Source organism: Daktulosphaira vitifoliae, unplaced genomic scaffold (genome assembly GCF_025091365.1).
Source record: "Daktulosphaira vitifoliae isolate Bord-2020 unplaced genomic scaffold, ASM2509136v1 Scaffold_1, whole genome shotgun sequence".
NCBI lineage: Eukaryota > Metazoa > Arthropoda > Insecta > Hemiptera > Phylloxeridae > Daktulosphaira > Daktulosphaira vitifoliae.
Genome location: NW_026099572.1, coordinates 13,855,152 through 13,870,079, shown reverse-complemented (window position 1 = coordinate 13,870,079; position 14,928 = coordinate 13,855,152). Strand labels below are relative to the sequence as shown.

General features: G+C 24.9%; 1 protein-coding gene across 2 annotated transcripts in view; it reads left to right on the top strand.

Annotated features, from left to right (window-relative positions):
• The first annotated feature begins 592 nt into the window (after positions 1 to 592).
• Positions 593 to 14,928, top strand: part of LOC126907305 (uncharacterized) — a 34,663-nt gene continuing 20,327 nt past the window's right edge. Inside the window, exons 1-10 of one of the 2 annotated variants that reach the window (XM_050688486.1) lie at positions 593 to 709; positions 787 to 841; positions 1,178 to 1,207; positions 1,787 to 1,801; positions 6,769 to 6,828; positions 8,939 to 9,091; positions 9,150 to 9,170; positions 9,584 to 9,604; positions 12,647 to 12,664; positions 13,152 to 13,181. In XM_050688486.1, the coding sequence (XP_050544443.1) occupies positions 707 to 709; positions 787 to 841; positions 1,178 to 1,207; positions 1,787 to 1,801; positions 6,769 to 6,828; positions 8,939 to 9,091; positions 9,150 to 9,170; positions 9,584 to 9,604; positions 12,647 to 12,664; positions 13,152 to 13,181 (406 nt within the window). In that variant the 5' untranslated portion in view covers positions 593 to 706. The remainder of the gene's footprint in view (positions 710 to 786; positions 842 to 1,177; positions 1,208 to 1,786; positions 1,802 to 6,768; positions 6,829 to 8,938; positions 9,092 to 9,149; positions 9,171 to 9,583; positions 9,605 to 12,646; positions 12,665 to 13,151; positions 13,182 to 14,928) is intronic. The other variant, XM_050688492.1, reaches the window with a different exon arrangement.

Genomic DNA, 14,928 nt, shown 5'->3' with positions numbered 1-14,928 from the left:
CAATGGATTGTCCAATTGGTCTACATATTAGCAAAGACCCCAATAAATATTACACTGTATTAACATATTAATCTTAATTATATTACTATTATTGTCAATATTATAGTAATATAAATAAGAAATATGTATAAATAAAATAATACATCTTATCATTATAATTATTAGTGATAAGATGTACTGAAATTATCATGAAAAAGTACCCTAAAATTTTAATATTCAATATTTTTAGTTAAACATTGTTAAAATTATATATACAATATATTACTAGCTTTTTGCAAACAGTTTTCTGGAAATATTTTGTAATTATTAATCTTAAAATATATCATATACTTTATTTTCCTATTATTGTTAAAACTTAGTAATTTGAATATTCGACCATTCTGCTAACTTTATAACAATATTAAATCTGTAATATTTCAATAAAATAATATTTTAATATTATAAGACAATCAATATGTTAGAGTTTATATCTGATTATGGTCATAATAATAAACAAATTTTAAATTTAAATTATATTAGTTTATCACCCTGTATAAGTTTTATTAGAACAGCAGTATTACTAGGAATCTGTTTCAATAATCTAAATTTTGCTAAATTTTTTTTTTAAATATGACATCTTTCATTTTTTAAATTCATTTTAGATTTGGAAAGAAGTAGTTTGTCGTGACATAAAATAATTGATGCTGTAAAAAATAAATCATTAAATATGGTATGTAATATACAAACATATTTCAGAAAACTTTCGTTTTTTATATCTAAAAAATTCTTATAACTAAATAATTTTAGAACTCATTAAACACATTAGTTACTTTGTTGCTATTAATTGCGCTAATAAACCATGGTAATAAATTATTTATATTATTAATAAATAAATTGTATTTATAAAATAAAAGGTACAGAAGATAAATGGTAATTGTCCATCTTTGTACATTTTTTCGGGAAAGCAAGGACAAAGTTATAATTCCTATCCCCTTTAAGAATAAAAAAAAATAGACGTTTTAGTATTAGGTTGATGAAAACATTTTTTATTAAATGGATTCTATTGTTTGATACTATTGCTAAAAGTTATCAATTCAAATTATAAAATCCAAAGACAAAAAAAAATGGACAATTAACGTTTTTCTTGTATATCCTTACATATATATTAGTTATTGACTAATAAGTAATTTAATTACAGTAACACCAGGAAAATTAAAGGGTTTAACCAGTAAGTAAAAAATTATTCTTGTTATAAAATTAAAATAAATGCGAATAACTATGGGAATTAGAAAATATTTGATTAATATTAAATTTCTAGATTAGACTAAACTAGACTATTCAAATTTTATTTCGTTGTAAGGGTAAAAATTTTCTTATGTATTTCTTCTTCAAGACGAAATATTTTTTACGCTACTAGACGATCTTATATGGTACAGGAGATTAATATAAAATTTTCTTCATTTACCATAAATTAAAAATTAATAGTTAAAAGTATGTAACTAAAAAATGAAAAATAAAAATATTATTATTAGATAAGTATGTCGGTCTTTTAAAACGTACGCAAAAATATTTGTATTAATACGAGTAATATCATCCATTTTTACATTAATATTATGAATATATTTTTATTTTATATAATATTAGCATCAAGTGATTAAAACTTATTATATTGATATATTATGTTTTGACTAAACTTCTTAAACCTAGTAAAAAATATTTACATACTTCTTTCACGAAGAACGAAAATAAGTGTTATATTAAAACTAATGAGTGTATAATAATTATATTGTTGATATTTTTCTTATAGAAAAACTTTCTTCGTGTAAGTATCATCACTTTATTGGTAGTTTAAATAAATAAATTATATTATTTATGAATAATTTTTTTAACGCTTTATAAGCTCATTAAGAGCCATAGCGGTCTCCTTCAAAGGAGAAGTTTCTAAGACATTGATACTTCGAGACGGTTGGATAGTCCGTCGTCGGAGAGAGGGAGGGCAACTCCAATTACCAAACTGATATCTCGTTCGGCAAATGAAGCCGCCAGTGACCGAGTTTCGAACCCGAGACAGTGCGCGTTAAGCACTGCCGCGTTACCGACTCGGCAACACTATTCTTTTATTTATGGATCATATAAAACATATATTTCGTTATTGTAAATTTGAATTATTTACTAATGATTTCAAACTTTATATGCCATTTCAACAATTGATTGCAATAAATTATAATTTGATATTAATCAATGTACTATATATTGTTATTATATTAATACAATATATTTAATTTAAATATAGAAAAGTTCTTACAAATTACATTCTCATGGAATAAGCAGAATTTAAATTTTAAACATTAAATAGATAACAATAATTCTCATGATCTTTCATTTATTGAACATATTTATGTTATTTCTAATAATTACATACGATCCTAATTGCTTAAAAGTGTTATACTTTTTACTTGTCCGTTAAATTTTAGATTGTGGCTCTATAATCTGGGTCCGTATCAAAATTATCTTATATAAAGATCGGAACAATATAAAATAAATTTTTACAAATAATACAAAGTTGACCTAAGATTAAAATTTTTAGAGGTTGAATTTAATATACTCACTAGAATTTAGAAGACTATTTTATGATTTATGCTGACTATATAATTTACTAAATTCTAAAATTAATTGTCTTGAAGTGCTGTTCTTTATACATTTTAATGTTCATAAATTCATGTTGAGCTCTAATGATACCTTTCATGTTCCCCACTCATAAATGAAATCATTACAATATAATAACGCAATACACTAGAACATATTGTGATAGAGAATAGTCTGAGACGATAACGTGAGAAATAAAGATAAGTGAGAGGAAAAGCCCTTATACAGATGATTTTTTTTTTCATAACTCACTCAATTACTTATAAAATAAATATAATTTAAATATTTTTTTGGTTATCTTTAGTTACATATTATTCTAGACTGACAATACAGAAAGTATATCTATTGATATACATAATTGATAATTAACAATCGTGACTCTGACAAGACTTCATTAAAAAACAAAAACAAATAAAGTTATACTAAAAATTTAAATGCCATTTACTATTAAATTAAAAAAATATTACCATTTAAAAATTAAAGTTAACAAGACATTAGGGCTGAACTTTAAAAGTATTAAAAAGTTAATAATTCAAGATTAATGCGTAACTAAAGATAAACAAAAAAAAAATGTTTAAATTATTTTTATTTTGTAAGTAATTGAGAGGATTATAATAAAAAACTAACTCTGTATATAGTGCCACGAACAGCGCAAAAGGGGATAGGAGTCTTTCCATGTAATTTCATCTAATGTGTGTGCTGTCACAGTTCAAAAATTTTGGAAATTTTTTTAATAGACTTCTTAGACTTCTTAATAGATATTGTTGATTCTTCGACTACGCTTAGGCAAATTAAGAATTTTTCAAATAAATCATACGCTCAAATAACTTTTTCAATTTCAGATTGTAGATGTAATACAAAGTTTATAAATTTAGATCTAATAATGTTTTTTTTTTAAAAACTAACCTGAGGACGTGGGAGATCGTGTCAAATGGAAGTTTAGGATAAGGATAGCCGACCCAAGTAACTGGGATTAAGGTGCGGAAAAAAAAGAAGAACAACCTATTAATGTATAACTTTGTATTTTATTGTATTTGATTATAATCAGTTTAATTATAATTAGGTATGATGTAAACAGAAATATTACTTATATTTATATATAATATATAAATAGAATAAAATTATAATGTAGAATGATTTTTAAGGAAATTTATAGTAAAAATTATTCTACATTACACACAAAAATATAACACATTTTATTATATTTTTAGAATAAAAAAATGATTTAAAGTACATAATATTTGAAAAAATTATTACTTAAAAATTAGTTGCTTACAATGGTATGTAGTATTTTATTTTCGTGTAGAATAAATGCAAAAAATTAAATGTTGAAAATGACGTAGATTATGACTTTTCCATAATACGTAAATTATAAATTTTGAAACTCTATAAGTGATGTTAAAATTATATTTTCTTAAAATTGCCAAAAGTGCACAGTAAAAAAATTGTCAGAAATAAGATAACTAAGGAGGTGTGGTGGTATTAAAGTAATAAAGTTTCATGTCACATTCAAGAAATATTAGATACATTACATGATCCGCTAATTAAATACCAAACTAATTCATTAATTTTGGCAATTAGCACAATAGAAATCCTCATGAGTTTATATATTTCGATAACAGTATTGAGTAAAGTGAACATTGTTAGCAAAAGTTTACAAAGTTCAAATGTGGAATTCAATATTTCTTCTGAATTATTTAAGGACTCGTCAAGTTTTTTAAAATTTTATAGAAACTGGATTTAATACAACTAATTTGAAAGCTTAAATACTCACTATTAAATAAAAATAAAGAACAACTTAGATCTAATTCTATGAATAGGTATTACATCTACAATCTGAAGACGAAAAAGATATTTGTGTGTATGATTTATCTGAAAAATTCTTAATTTACCAAAGCGTAGTCGAAGAATCAACAATATATATTGATGTAATTAACTTTATAAAGAAAAATAATAGAGTTTTTCCGAAATTAGCCATTGCACCTAGGATTTTGTTATGAGTTCCAATAACTTAATCTAGTACAGAACGCAGAATAAATACAAAAAATAAAAATAAAATGTTGAGAATTATGTAGTTTGTGGATTTTCAATATGCACATTTAAAATTTTGTAAATTCTATAAGTAGCGTTAAAATTATTTCTCCATCATCAAATTTTCACCAGATGTTTTATAATTGCCTAAAGGTAAATACAATGTAAATTAAAAAAAATTCATTCAGTTACTTTTGTGTAATGAGATGATAAAGTTGGCTATTTTTAGCAAACCATGCGTGTTCAGGACCGTAAAACGATACATAAAAAAATTATAAATCGATTCAAATATAATATGGGCTGAAAGAACATAACTAAAAGTTCTGAATAGAAAAAAAAATTTTTTTGACCATCAAAATTTTGCTATTAAAATACTGCAAAATTTAAATCAATATTTCGATGTTAAAAAAAATTCAAAATTCATAAACTTAAAATTGAAATTAAAGTACTATTTAATATGAATAAAACAGTGCTAGTCCACAGTGATTGCTTATTTGAATGTGAAGTTATAGGCTCTAGAACATAAGGTGTTTTTTATGTTTTTAATTATAAAAAATGCGTTATCTTTATTATGTGGTCTGAGAAATAGAGGAGCTATTGATTATATTATAAATATTCTAAAGGAGAATATTACATCACAATAAGTTGGTACCTCATGACTAGTATCCTTGTCAAGTTGTCCAACTATTAATAAATAGTTCATTTATAATAAACAAAAAAATTTACATATAGAAAGTTGGGATATTTGTTTTTATATAAGGGAACTCGGGGTTGATGTGTATAGTAAAGTTGATACGGGTATTGTGGTTATTTTTCACACAAAACAAACATAACCGATACAATTTGGAAATTGGTGTAGTGTCGTTTATTCGCACAAAAAACTAGACAAGCTAGAAATTGAAATAATATTACACAAAATTTAAGATTAAGAATAATAACACAGTACAAATAATCAAAATAAAAGATGCGTTGACATAAAACCGGTGTGGGTAATACAGTGTTTTATCACAATTGGCATAAGGCGGTGTCCCGAAGATGACTTCAACGTACACTTGCGGCAGGCCGTCGTCAGATGTGCCACACTTGCTGAACTTTGATTGTGGTATATGGCACGCCGTGTTAATCAGTCCAAGTACCATAAATACATTGTATGGAGAAAGAGCAATGGAGCGGGTCGCGGGTTTCATGTAAAAGGAAGTGGCTTAGAACCGTGACAAAGTCTAACCTTAATAATTTAGCAATTCAACAAAATTGTCCCGATCTTACCTCTCTCTACTCTTATTTATTACTTGAAGTTGTGAAAAGTAAATCATGCAAAGAAATATTTGCACTTACCTTTGTTTCCTTTTACGGTTGTTTGAATTGATCTTGTATTAAATTCTCAGTTCAGTGATAACAATCGTTTGGCGTTTATTTCGATTAATTAAATTTATGTGTATATTATACTTTAATTATCAATACGAGCTTTTGTAGATTCTATTTAATGGGACATATGTCTATAATGATTTATGATCTCTTTTAAATGTTTTTCAAACTCTTTTTATACTATATTAAACTTTTACTAATAATATTTTTAATATATTCCCCTACAGTCCAATCGGTATTTTTAAAACTCAATATGAATCTGTGATGATAAAATTATAAGAACATGCCTATCTATATTCAAAATGTAACGAACAAGACTATGGTAGCCCAGCTATTCTCAGTGTAAAGTCACAGGACACAATTATCTTCGTTGATAATTGTTAAATATTATTAAAAATTACCTCTTGATATCCTTAACGTCAACTATTTATACGATTCCTTTTTTATATCGATCCCAAGTAGTGCTTCGACGGCTTGGAAAGTTTACACCACTGACGAATATTTGACAAGTACACTAGTCGTGAGCAAGTGTACAATTTTTCATAATGATACAATAGAATTTCAGTAATGATAAGAATAACATTTCATAAATACATTTTATATAAATCAAACCTCAACAGTATTTGCTATTTCCACTCTCGTGTATTTGTCACTATATTCTATGCTAATATAATTTTTTAGATTTTTAATTATTATATATGTTTAAGATATATCTGATTACTCATAATTAAGTTGAACTATTTATAGTTAAACTAAAGGGTTCAGTTGTACCAAATGAGAATGATGAAGATTTGGATGGTGAAACAAGTGAGTTATAATTAAATGTCAAATAGCATTAAAAAAATTCAATAGTAAATAATTTAGCTAGTACCAAGTTGTAAAAGTATATTTTGAAGTATTTTTTTTTACTAATAGTTAGGACTTCATTAATAGAAATTGAAAATTTCTAATTATAATCAGAAATTCGTTCAAGAGTCATCTCTAAATATAAGTGACTATCTCTGGGTACAATTTAGGGTAGAATTTTAAGATATTTATTCTAAAAATAAAAAAGGTCAGCAACAGATTTATGCTATTTATGACTTCATTCAGGATAAAAAAAAAACTTTGACCTTGGCCACAGGCTATAGATACTTAAACAATAAGTTTAGTCACAAATTCTATATTTAACAATAATAATTTATAATTTAAACAATTAGAAGTAAAATCCAATAATCTTTAAAAATGTCTAAAATTAATTTAGACGAGTATCTCTAGAAACTGGTTCAAAAAACTATGTCTAAAATTCTTAGCCAAAAGGTGTTAAGGTCAGGGTTTCTTTTAATATATTCATACGCAGTAATAAAGGAATGATCATTTTTAGCCAAATGTAATGTGTATTAACTGTTGATAACCACTTAAAATTATAAAATTCTTTATGCATAATTATACATTACAACAGTAAAAATAAAATACAAAGTGAATCACAAAAATATGATAATTCCAATAATTTTTGTTCCAATTGTCATTTTAGTGAATTTTTTTTAATAACTATTGCCTTCTTAGACTACGTTTAAAGTATAATTTTTATTATTTACTAATAATAAGATAAAGTAAAGATAATTTTTTCTTTTTTATATTGAAATAACCAATTTTTAGCACTTTTTTTAGAAAATATTTTGATGAGTCAATAAAAAATTTAGGAAAATTGAGTTATAAGTTTTTAAATACACTGCGTTGGTATGCAGTACGGGTAGATACAAGTCGTACTGGAGATGTATAACCTGGTCGCTTTACATATCCACTCTATGTGTTAAGATGATTGTGACTTTATAAATACTTGTGCTAAAATTATTATAGACCCATTAAAATTATTTGTAAGTAATGCTGAAAAATTCAAAACTTTAAAAATAACAATTTTTTTTATAAATGTTTAAGAAAAAAAATATATGTTTAGAATGTAATCTAAGAAAACAAAACTATTAAAAAAAATTTTAATATACAGGGTGGCCCACCACTCACTGACAACTTAAATAACTTTTGATCCAGTTAATATTTTTAGTTGATTTTTTTTTTAAATAATAGTTATACGTTAGGTCTATAGCTATATCTCAATAATTAATTTTTTTACATTTTATTAAAAATATTAATTATTTTTAAATTTTAAATAAAATGTAAAAAAAAAATCCAAGATAGCTATTTTGTAGAGTAGGATTTAAGAAAAATTTTAGTAAAAAAATATCTTATTAATATTCAGAAGTAAATATTCTGTAGCAATTTAAAGTTTGTGAAAATTTGAATTTTCATGTATTATTTTACGGTATTAAACATTGATATACGTATTCAGAAAAGGACAGAAGAAAACGCTATCTTTTTGTGATTACTATAATTTACAACCTTGGCATTAATACCATGATAAGAAATTTGATAAGGTAAATACTGCTTATCACTCTCATTCAAAGTATTTCATATTCTTGGAAAAAGTTACACACCTACAAATTTTAGTAATCACGAAAAGATAGTGTTTTCTTCTGTCCTTTCCTCAATACGTATTTCAATGTTTAATACCGTAAAATAATACAAAAAAATTCAAATTTTCACAAACTTTAAAATGCTACAGAATATTTACTACTGAATATTAATAAAATATTTTTTTATGAAAATTTTTCTTAAATTCTACTCTACAAAATGGCTATCTTAGATTTTTTTTTTACATTTTATTTAAAATTTAAAAATTAATATTTTTAATAAAATGTAAAAAAAATAATTATTGAGATATAGCTATAGACCTAACATATAACTATTATTTAAAAAAAAAATCAGCTAAAAATATTAACTGGATCAAAAGTTATTTAAGTTGTCAGTGAGTGGTGGGCCATCCTGTATAATATTCGATTTCGTTATGTTAAAATAAACTGTGGCTTATAATCTTCTTTAGCGAAGTGTATTATCTGTGCCGATAGAAAGCCAAACAAAAAAATCGGCCCTTGTGAACATAAATTTTGCAAAGAATGTATCTATAAATTGAAGGAAACTGTGAATTATAAATGTCCTTGTTGCAGAGAAACTTACACAAGTGATAGACGGGATGGTATTTTACACATAAGTATTAAGGTTAAAGCAGTTCGATAATTTTTTTTTTTTTTTAGCGAGATTTGAGGCAGAAGATTGTGAGTATATTTTTATATGTAGTTAAAATGAACAATAAGATTATTAATTTTATAATTGAATAAAAGTCATTGTTTTAAAATTAATTATTATTCTGTGAAATCAATTTTGGCTTCCAAGGCTTTTGGTAACTTTGCCTATCAACACTCTTTACCCCACTTACTCACTTCTTATTATTCTTTGTGATAACTTTATGTGCAAAGAATAATTTTTAAATGACGCCTCTGTTCTAAGCATCTCATGATAAAAAACTACTAAATTTAGTCCCAAAGGTTAAACTTCTTGAACTTTAAATGAAGGTTGGTAGCCAAATCGGTGTGAATAGTAGAAACTTTCGATTAATAAAAATAAATTAAATCAATTATAGTTTAATAAAAAGAAAATATCAAATATATATATGTATATATTATTTTAGCGCAAACCACTAATTCTACTAGTGAGTATGAATTATTTTAAATATACAAAATATATAAATTAATACTACCAATTAATTATTTCAGCTGAGGTTTTTATATTTTATATATTCAATTAAACTTTTTAGTTTGTACAAAATATTCTTTTAATAGAATAAATTGACATCAATGTATTTAGCATGCTAAGTACACAAAAAACAATTAAATATATAATAATAAATTTAATAATAGATTAGATTTTTATAATTTAAAAAAAAAATTTTAAATACAATTAAATCATAAATTGTTAAGTAATAAACAGTAAGTATTATACTCGATTATCTTCGTATTAAAAATTATTCATAGACAAAATTTTAATTATGGTCTGGCGTGATGGATACACTAGATGTTGATCAAAGTCTAATGTTAAGTCACGCCCGTTACCTTAGTGTACGGATGGGTGTCATGTGCGTATTACGATAGTAAAAAACCCAGTGCAGAAAGGCAACGGAAAACCATTGCACTTATCACTTCTTAATAATTCCAGTTCACCTTAAGGTATCTGTTATCCAATACCCGAAAATGCGTAGTTATTGAAAATAGAATAACTTTATTTACTGTAAATACATTTTAGTAATAAAAAAAAAAGTAGCGCAGTGGTGACAAGTATAGATGGTATTTGACGGTAATTAAAATCGCTATGATGAAAACAACGCTTCGATGTAGATTTATGTAAATCTGTAGATAATGTTTAATTTTTAGAAAGAATTATTCAATTATTCTAAAAACAATATGTACTTCTATTTCCTTATTTATATCTGGATTACAAGTTTTATAATTTATAAATTTATAATAAGTTAATGAATACTTATTATATTAATTAAATTTAGTATGAAATTGATTTTGAATAATTTAGTATGGTAATTTGAACGGAGAAATTATAAAGAGTTATTGTATACAGAGTGATTCTTTTAATAATAGTTACTTCATTGCTCTTAAAATGATAATTATATTGAGAAAATTCCTATTATTAAACTAAAATAATACAATGACTTCCTCTCGAAATTTTTTCCGAATTCTCGCTTAGAACCAATATAATGTGTGGGTTGATTAATAATCAAAAAATAAATTGGAGATTGATGTTAAAAATCGAATTATACTTTTAATTATAATATTCTTTTATATAATAATTTATTATCCATGATAAACAATTACTAGTCGACATTGTTGTAATGTAGACGTTTTGTAGTTGATTATAAGACTTTTAATTATTTTCTAAAAATAATGTTATCATTATATCAGTTACATAATATACAATATTAATAATTAACACTATTGTTTTTGTAATATATTAATTTAATACTGCATTATAAATTAATATATTATTATTTCTACTTAATTTATAGTTAAATTGAATTTTGAGCAAAAATGAGCAAAAAGATATTTTAGATTTTGATAAATTTTTCTAATAAACGATTTCACATGAGATAAAGCTATGTATTAATTGTACCTAAATATGACTTTTTTTTTACTTTCATAAAGGTATTTAAAACAAGCTGTTTGATCTAATATTACTTACAATGAAAAAAAGAGCAATGAAAAACATGTCTATTTATTGTTATTTTCTATATCAGTTTTTGGGTAGTACTTTGAAATATTGTTCCATGAGTTCTATCACTAGTTCTAGTACAACCTAAGTATTTTCTACATTTTTTATATTAGAAAATTTGTTTCTTCATTACCAATCACATCGCTACTACACTTACCCATGTTAGTGTAACTTTATTGAACCTTGCTAGTTATTTTAAAATTACACTGCATTTAAGGACTAGACTTGAAGTCACGTGATTAATAAGTGCCTCCAAAACTTCAAGACTATCACTTAGGATAGTTCTGTTCATTTTCTTGAATACTATTAGATTCTGGGTTCCCTACTAGTATTGCTATTACATCTTTGTACATAGAGGATATTGTGTTAAATGACATGCTGTCATTTATGGGAGTTTTTAGTCCGCAAATGCCATCACCTATCTTTTATGATTTCTTGAAACCATTTATATAGATTAAAAACCCACTTTTCCTATTCCTTTGGTTTATATTCCATTCCCTGTATGTTAAGATCTCAACTTTGTAGAGTATGTTATTTTGGAAAACATGTTTGATACAGTCCGGTGGATATCCGAGTACACGCTGGTCTATCTCTTTTAGAATTTTAATATGTTCTACAGCGTCAATACCCAAAATTTGTGGTATCTTAGTACTGTAGAATATGTATGAACTTTAACCTCAAGCTATAAAGGAGGTAGTCCAATTAGTGCCTCCAATGCCCATTCAAACATTCAAAGACTGGCGGCTATAGCCAGTCTTTGATTGCGTTTAATTTCTCGCCTGGTTGTATTGATCCACCAGACCAAGGCACTAAAAACAGGTTTAATCACTGAATGTATAGCCAATATAGAATTACAATTCTTAGTTTAGACTTTAAGCTAAATTTACTTCCATTCAGGGTAAGTGTGCCAAGTCTATAATAGTATTTGGGAATTAATCCACTACTTCTATAGATAAGTCATCCATATAGGTTTGTATATAACAATATTGATTTAACTCTTTAATAAGTGAGTCTAAAACTAGACACCATAGCAAAAGAAATTGAATTCCACTTTCTAGACATCCTTTTTTATTACTCTTAGTTACTTTGATTTTAAAACGTTTGTAAAGCATGATTTCTATCCACTTAATAATAAATGGTTCTATTTCATACTGTTGTTTAGATTCACACATAGCATTAAAGGGCGTATTATCAAAAGTCCCTTCAATATACAGGAATATGTCCACTGCGTAGATTTTACCCTTTATAGCTTTCCTCACTTTAGTAGTTCAATTATGAAGAGCTGAGACAGTAAATTTCTCTGTTTGACACGCATGTTGGTCCTTATGAATAGGGTTTTTATGTAGTATCATGTTATATGTACCTATCGATATGTTTCGCCATAATTTTAAGAAGAAATATTTAGAACTTAATGAATATATATATATATATAATACTTTTAATCAATTTTATTAAAATTATTAATTTGTACTTATAGATTATGATGATTCAACAAGTATGCAACTAGTTTATTATATTAAAATAAAAATATTTTTGTTCATAATAAATTAACATATAAATGTTTAAACTCGTGAGATATCTATTTTATCAATATAAAATAGCTCTTATGTGTTATGAATCTATCGAACTAACTAGCCCTTTTGTGATTTCGTAACATTTCGTGATTTTTTATGATATCCTATCTATTTATTTGTATTGTTTAATTATGAAATAGATAAAATTAGCGGAACATTGAATTTATATTCAAGATTCGTGTTTTGGGATATCCAATTATATTTTATATACTTTTTCTGTGATAATATTTAAAAAATGTTTATAATAATTAAAATAAATACTCACTTTAAAAATATTATAATATAAATATTTTAAAAGAAAAATACTTAAATCTCCGTTTTTTATTGTGCTATAAAGAAAAAATTAAAATTCATTAATCTATTATAATTGATAAGAATATGATGAATAATATAATTTTTGTTTTATAGATCTAGGACCTAATGATAATATTCATGAAGGTATGAATAAAAATATATTATTACTGAATTGATAGATTATTAAAGTTTATTTAAGGAAATTTGGGCATTACTAATAAAATTAAAATGTTTAACAATATAAGGTTTTTTAAATTTACTTATATAAATGTTTTAATACATATATGTTTTTATATTAGAATAACAATTCGTATAGAATTAATTAATACAAATTTTTTTTTGGCATGTTTTACATATCGTAGTATCGTTAAAGAAAGTTGATAACACTTCAATTACCCTAGTTAGGGTTATGTTTTAGTTGTACTTTATTTTTGATGTTATATTGAAAAAAGGTCTCGGTTTCAGATGCGTTTAAGTTTACGTTGTGGGTTTTGCGTACATTTTTTTTCATAAAAAGATTTGTTTTTATGTCGTATATTAAGTGAAATATTGTATAGTGTCAAGATGTAAGTTTTTTAACAGTTTTGATGCCTAAATCTTTCCGTATATAATAATTTTTTAAATACATTTGTCAACTACTGTAATCTTTGAAACCGATCGGTCGTGATTATGAGTTTCTTTTTTATAGTGTGTTGTTTAAAACTTAAGTTATTTTTACTGCATATAAAAATAAATAAATAATGTCTAAAAAATTACCACCGTCATTGATTAAATACTAATAAATAGTCCACGCAATAAAAAATTTCAGCAATGCTCTTTTTGTACTTCAGCCATAAGTATTTAATAGTTAGCCTTAGTATCACGATCATCTATTGGTTGAAAAAATTATGAGCCAATCAATATTGATGACACAAACACTATTTACCAGTTAGTCTTATTTTAGGTCCAAAAACCGTTGCCGAAATATCCTATTTGTATTTTATCAATGACTTCGTCGTAAAGGGATCGTTTTATCTTCATCTATTGTGTTTATTAAATTTGGAGAGTTAAATGACATCCGATATTATGAATAAAATAAAAATGTTTCGATTTCGCTAGATCAAATTCTATAACAGTATAACCAGATGCTAAAGATGCTGGTGAAACTGATTTATTCATTTAATTTATTACTAATTATCCGATTATTACAAAAACGATGAAGTAATTCGATAATTTTAATGGAATCGTCTATTAAGTAGACAATTCTGTCAAAAACTGTTTTTGTGGTATTAATACTAGATGTGATGTATTTATCTGCAATGTTGCCTTTTGCGATTTCTATTATATCATACTAACTGAAATTTGGCTTTCCAGTAATGTAATTTAATTAAATTTAGTCTAATTCAATATAATTTATATCTGTTATGGATCATTACTTAATATTGTTTTTCTAATATTTTTAAAGTGCAGTAAAATATAACATGTGTTCACTCTTACTATAGAATTCTATGTAACACCTTGTGCTAAAAATTGGTTTTTCCATTTCTTCGCTTTAATTTTTAGATTGCTCAGAACTATTTTATGACTTTGCTAATTGTAATTATGATATGGATATGGATAAATATCGGAGTGTTGATTTTTTTTGAATAACGGTGTGACCGGCGGATTACGATTATTTTTCATATTGGGCAATAAGAAAATTATTCATTTTTTACAAATGATCACTATGATATTAATATTTTTGTTATCTCTCAAGTTTGTGCTTCGATTATTTTAAACAAGACTAATTAAAAATAAAATATTTTATTATAAAAATAATAAATTCAACGTACAGTTATAGTAAAAAAATAACAAGAGTATAACATGAAACATGTGAAGTCCATGGAAGCTAAAGTAGGGAGACCATATGTGC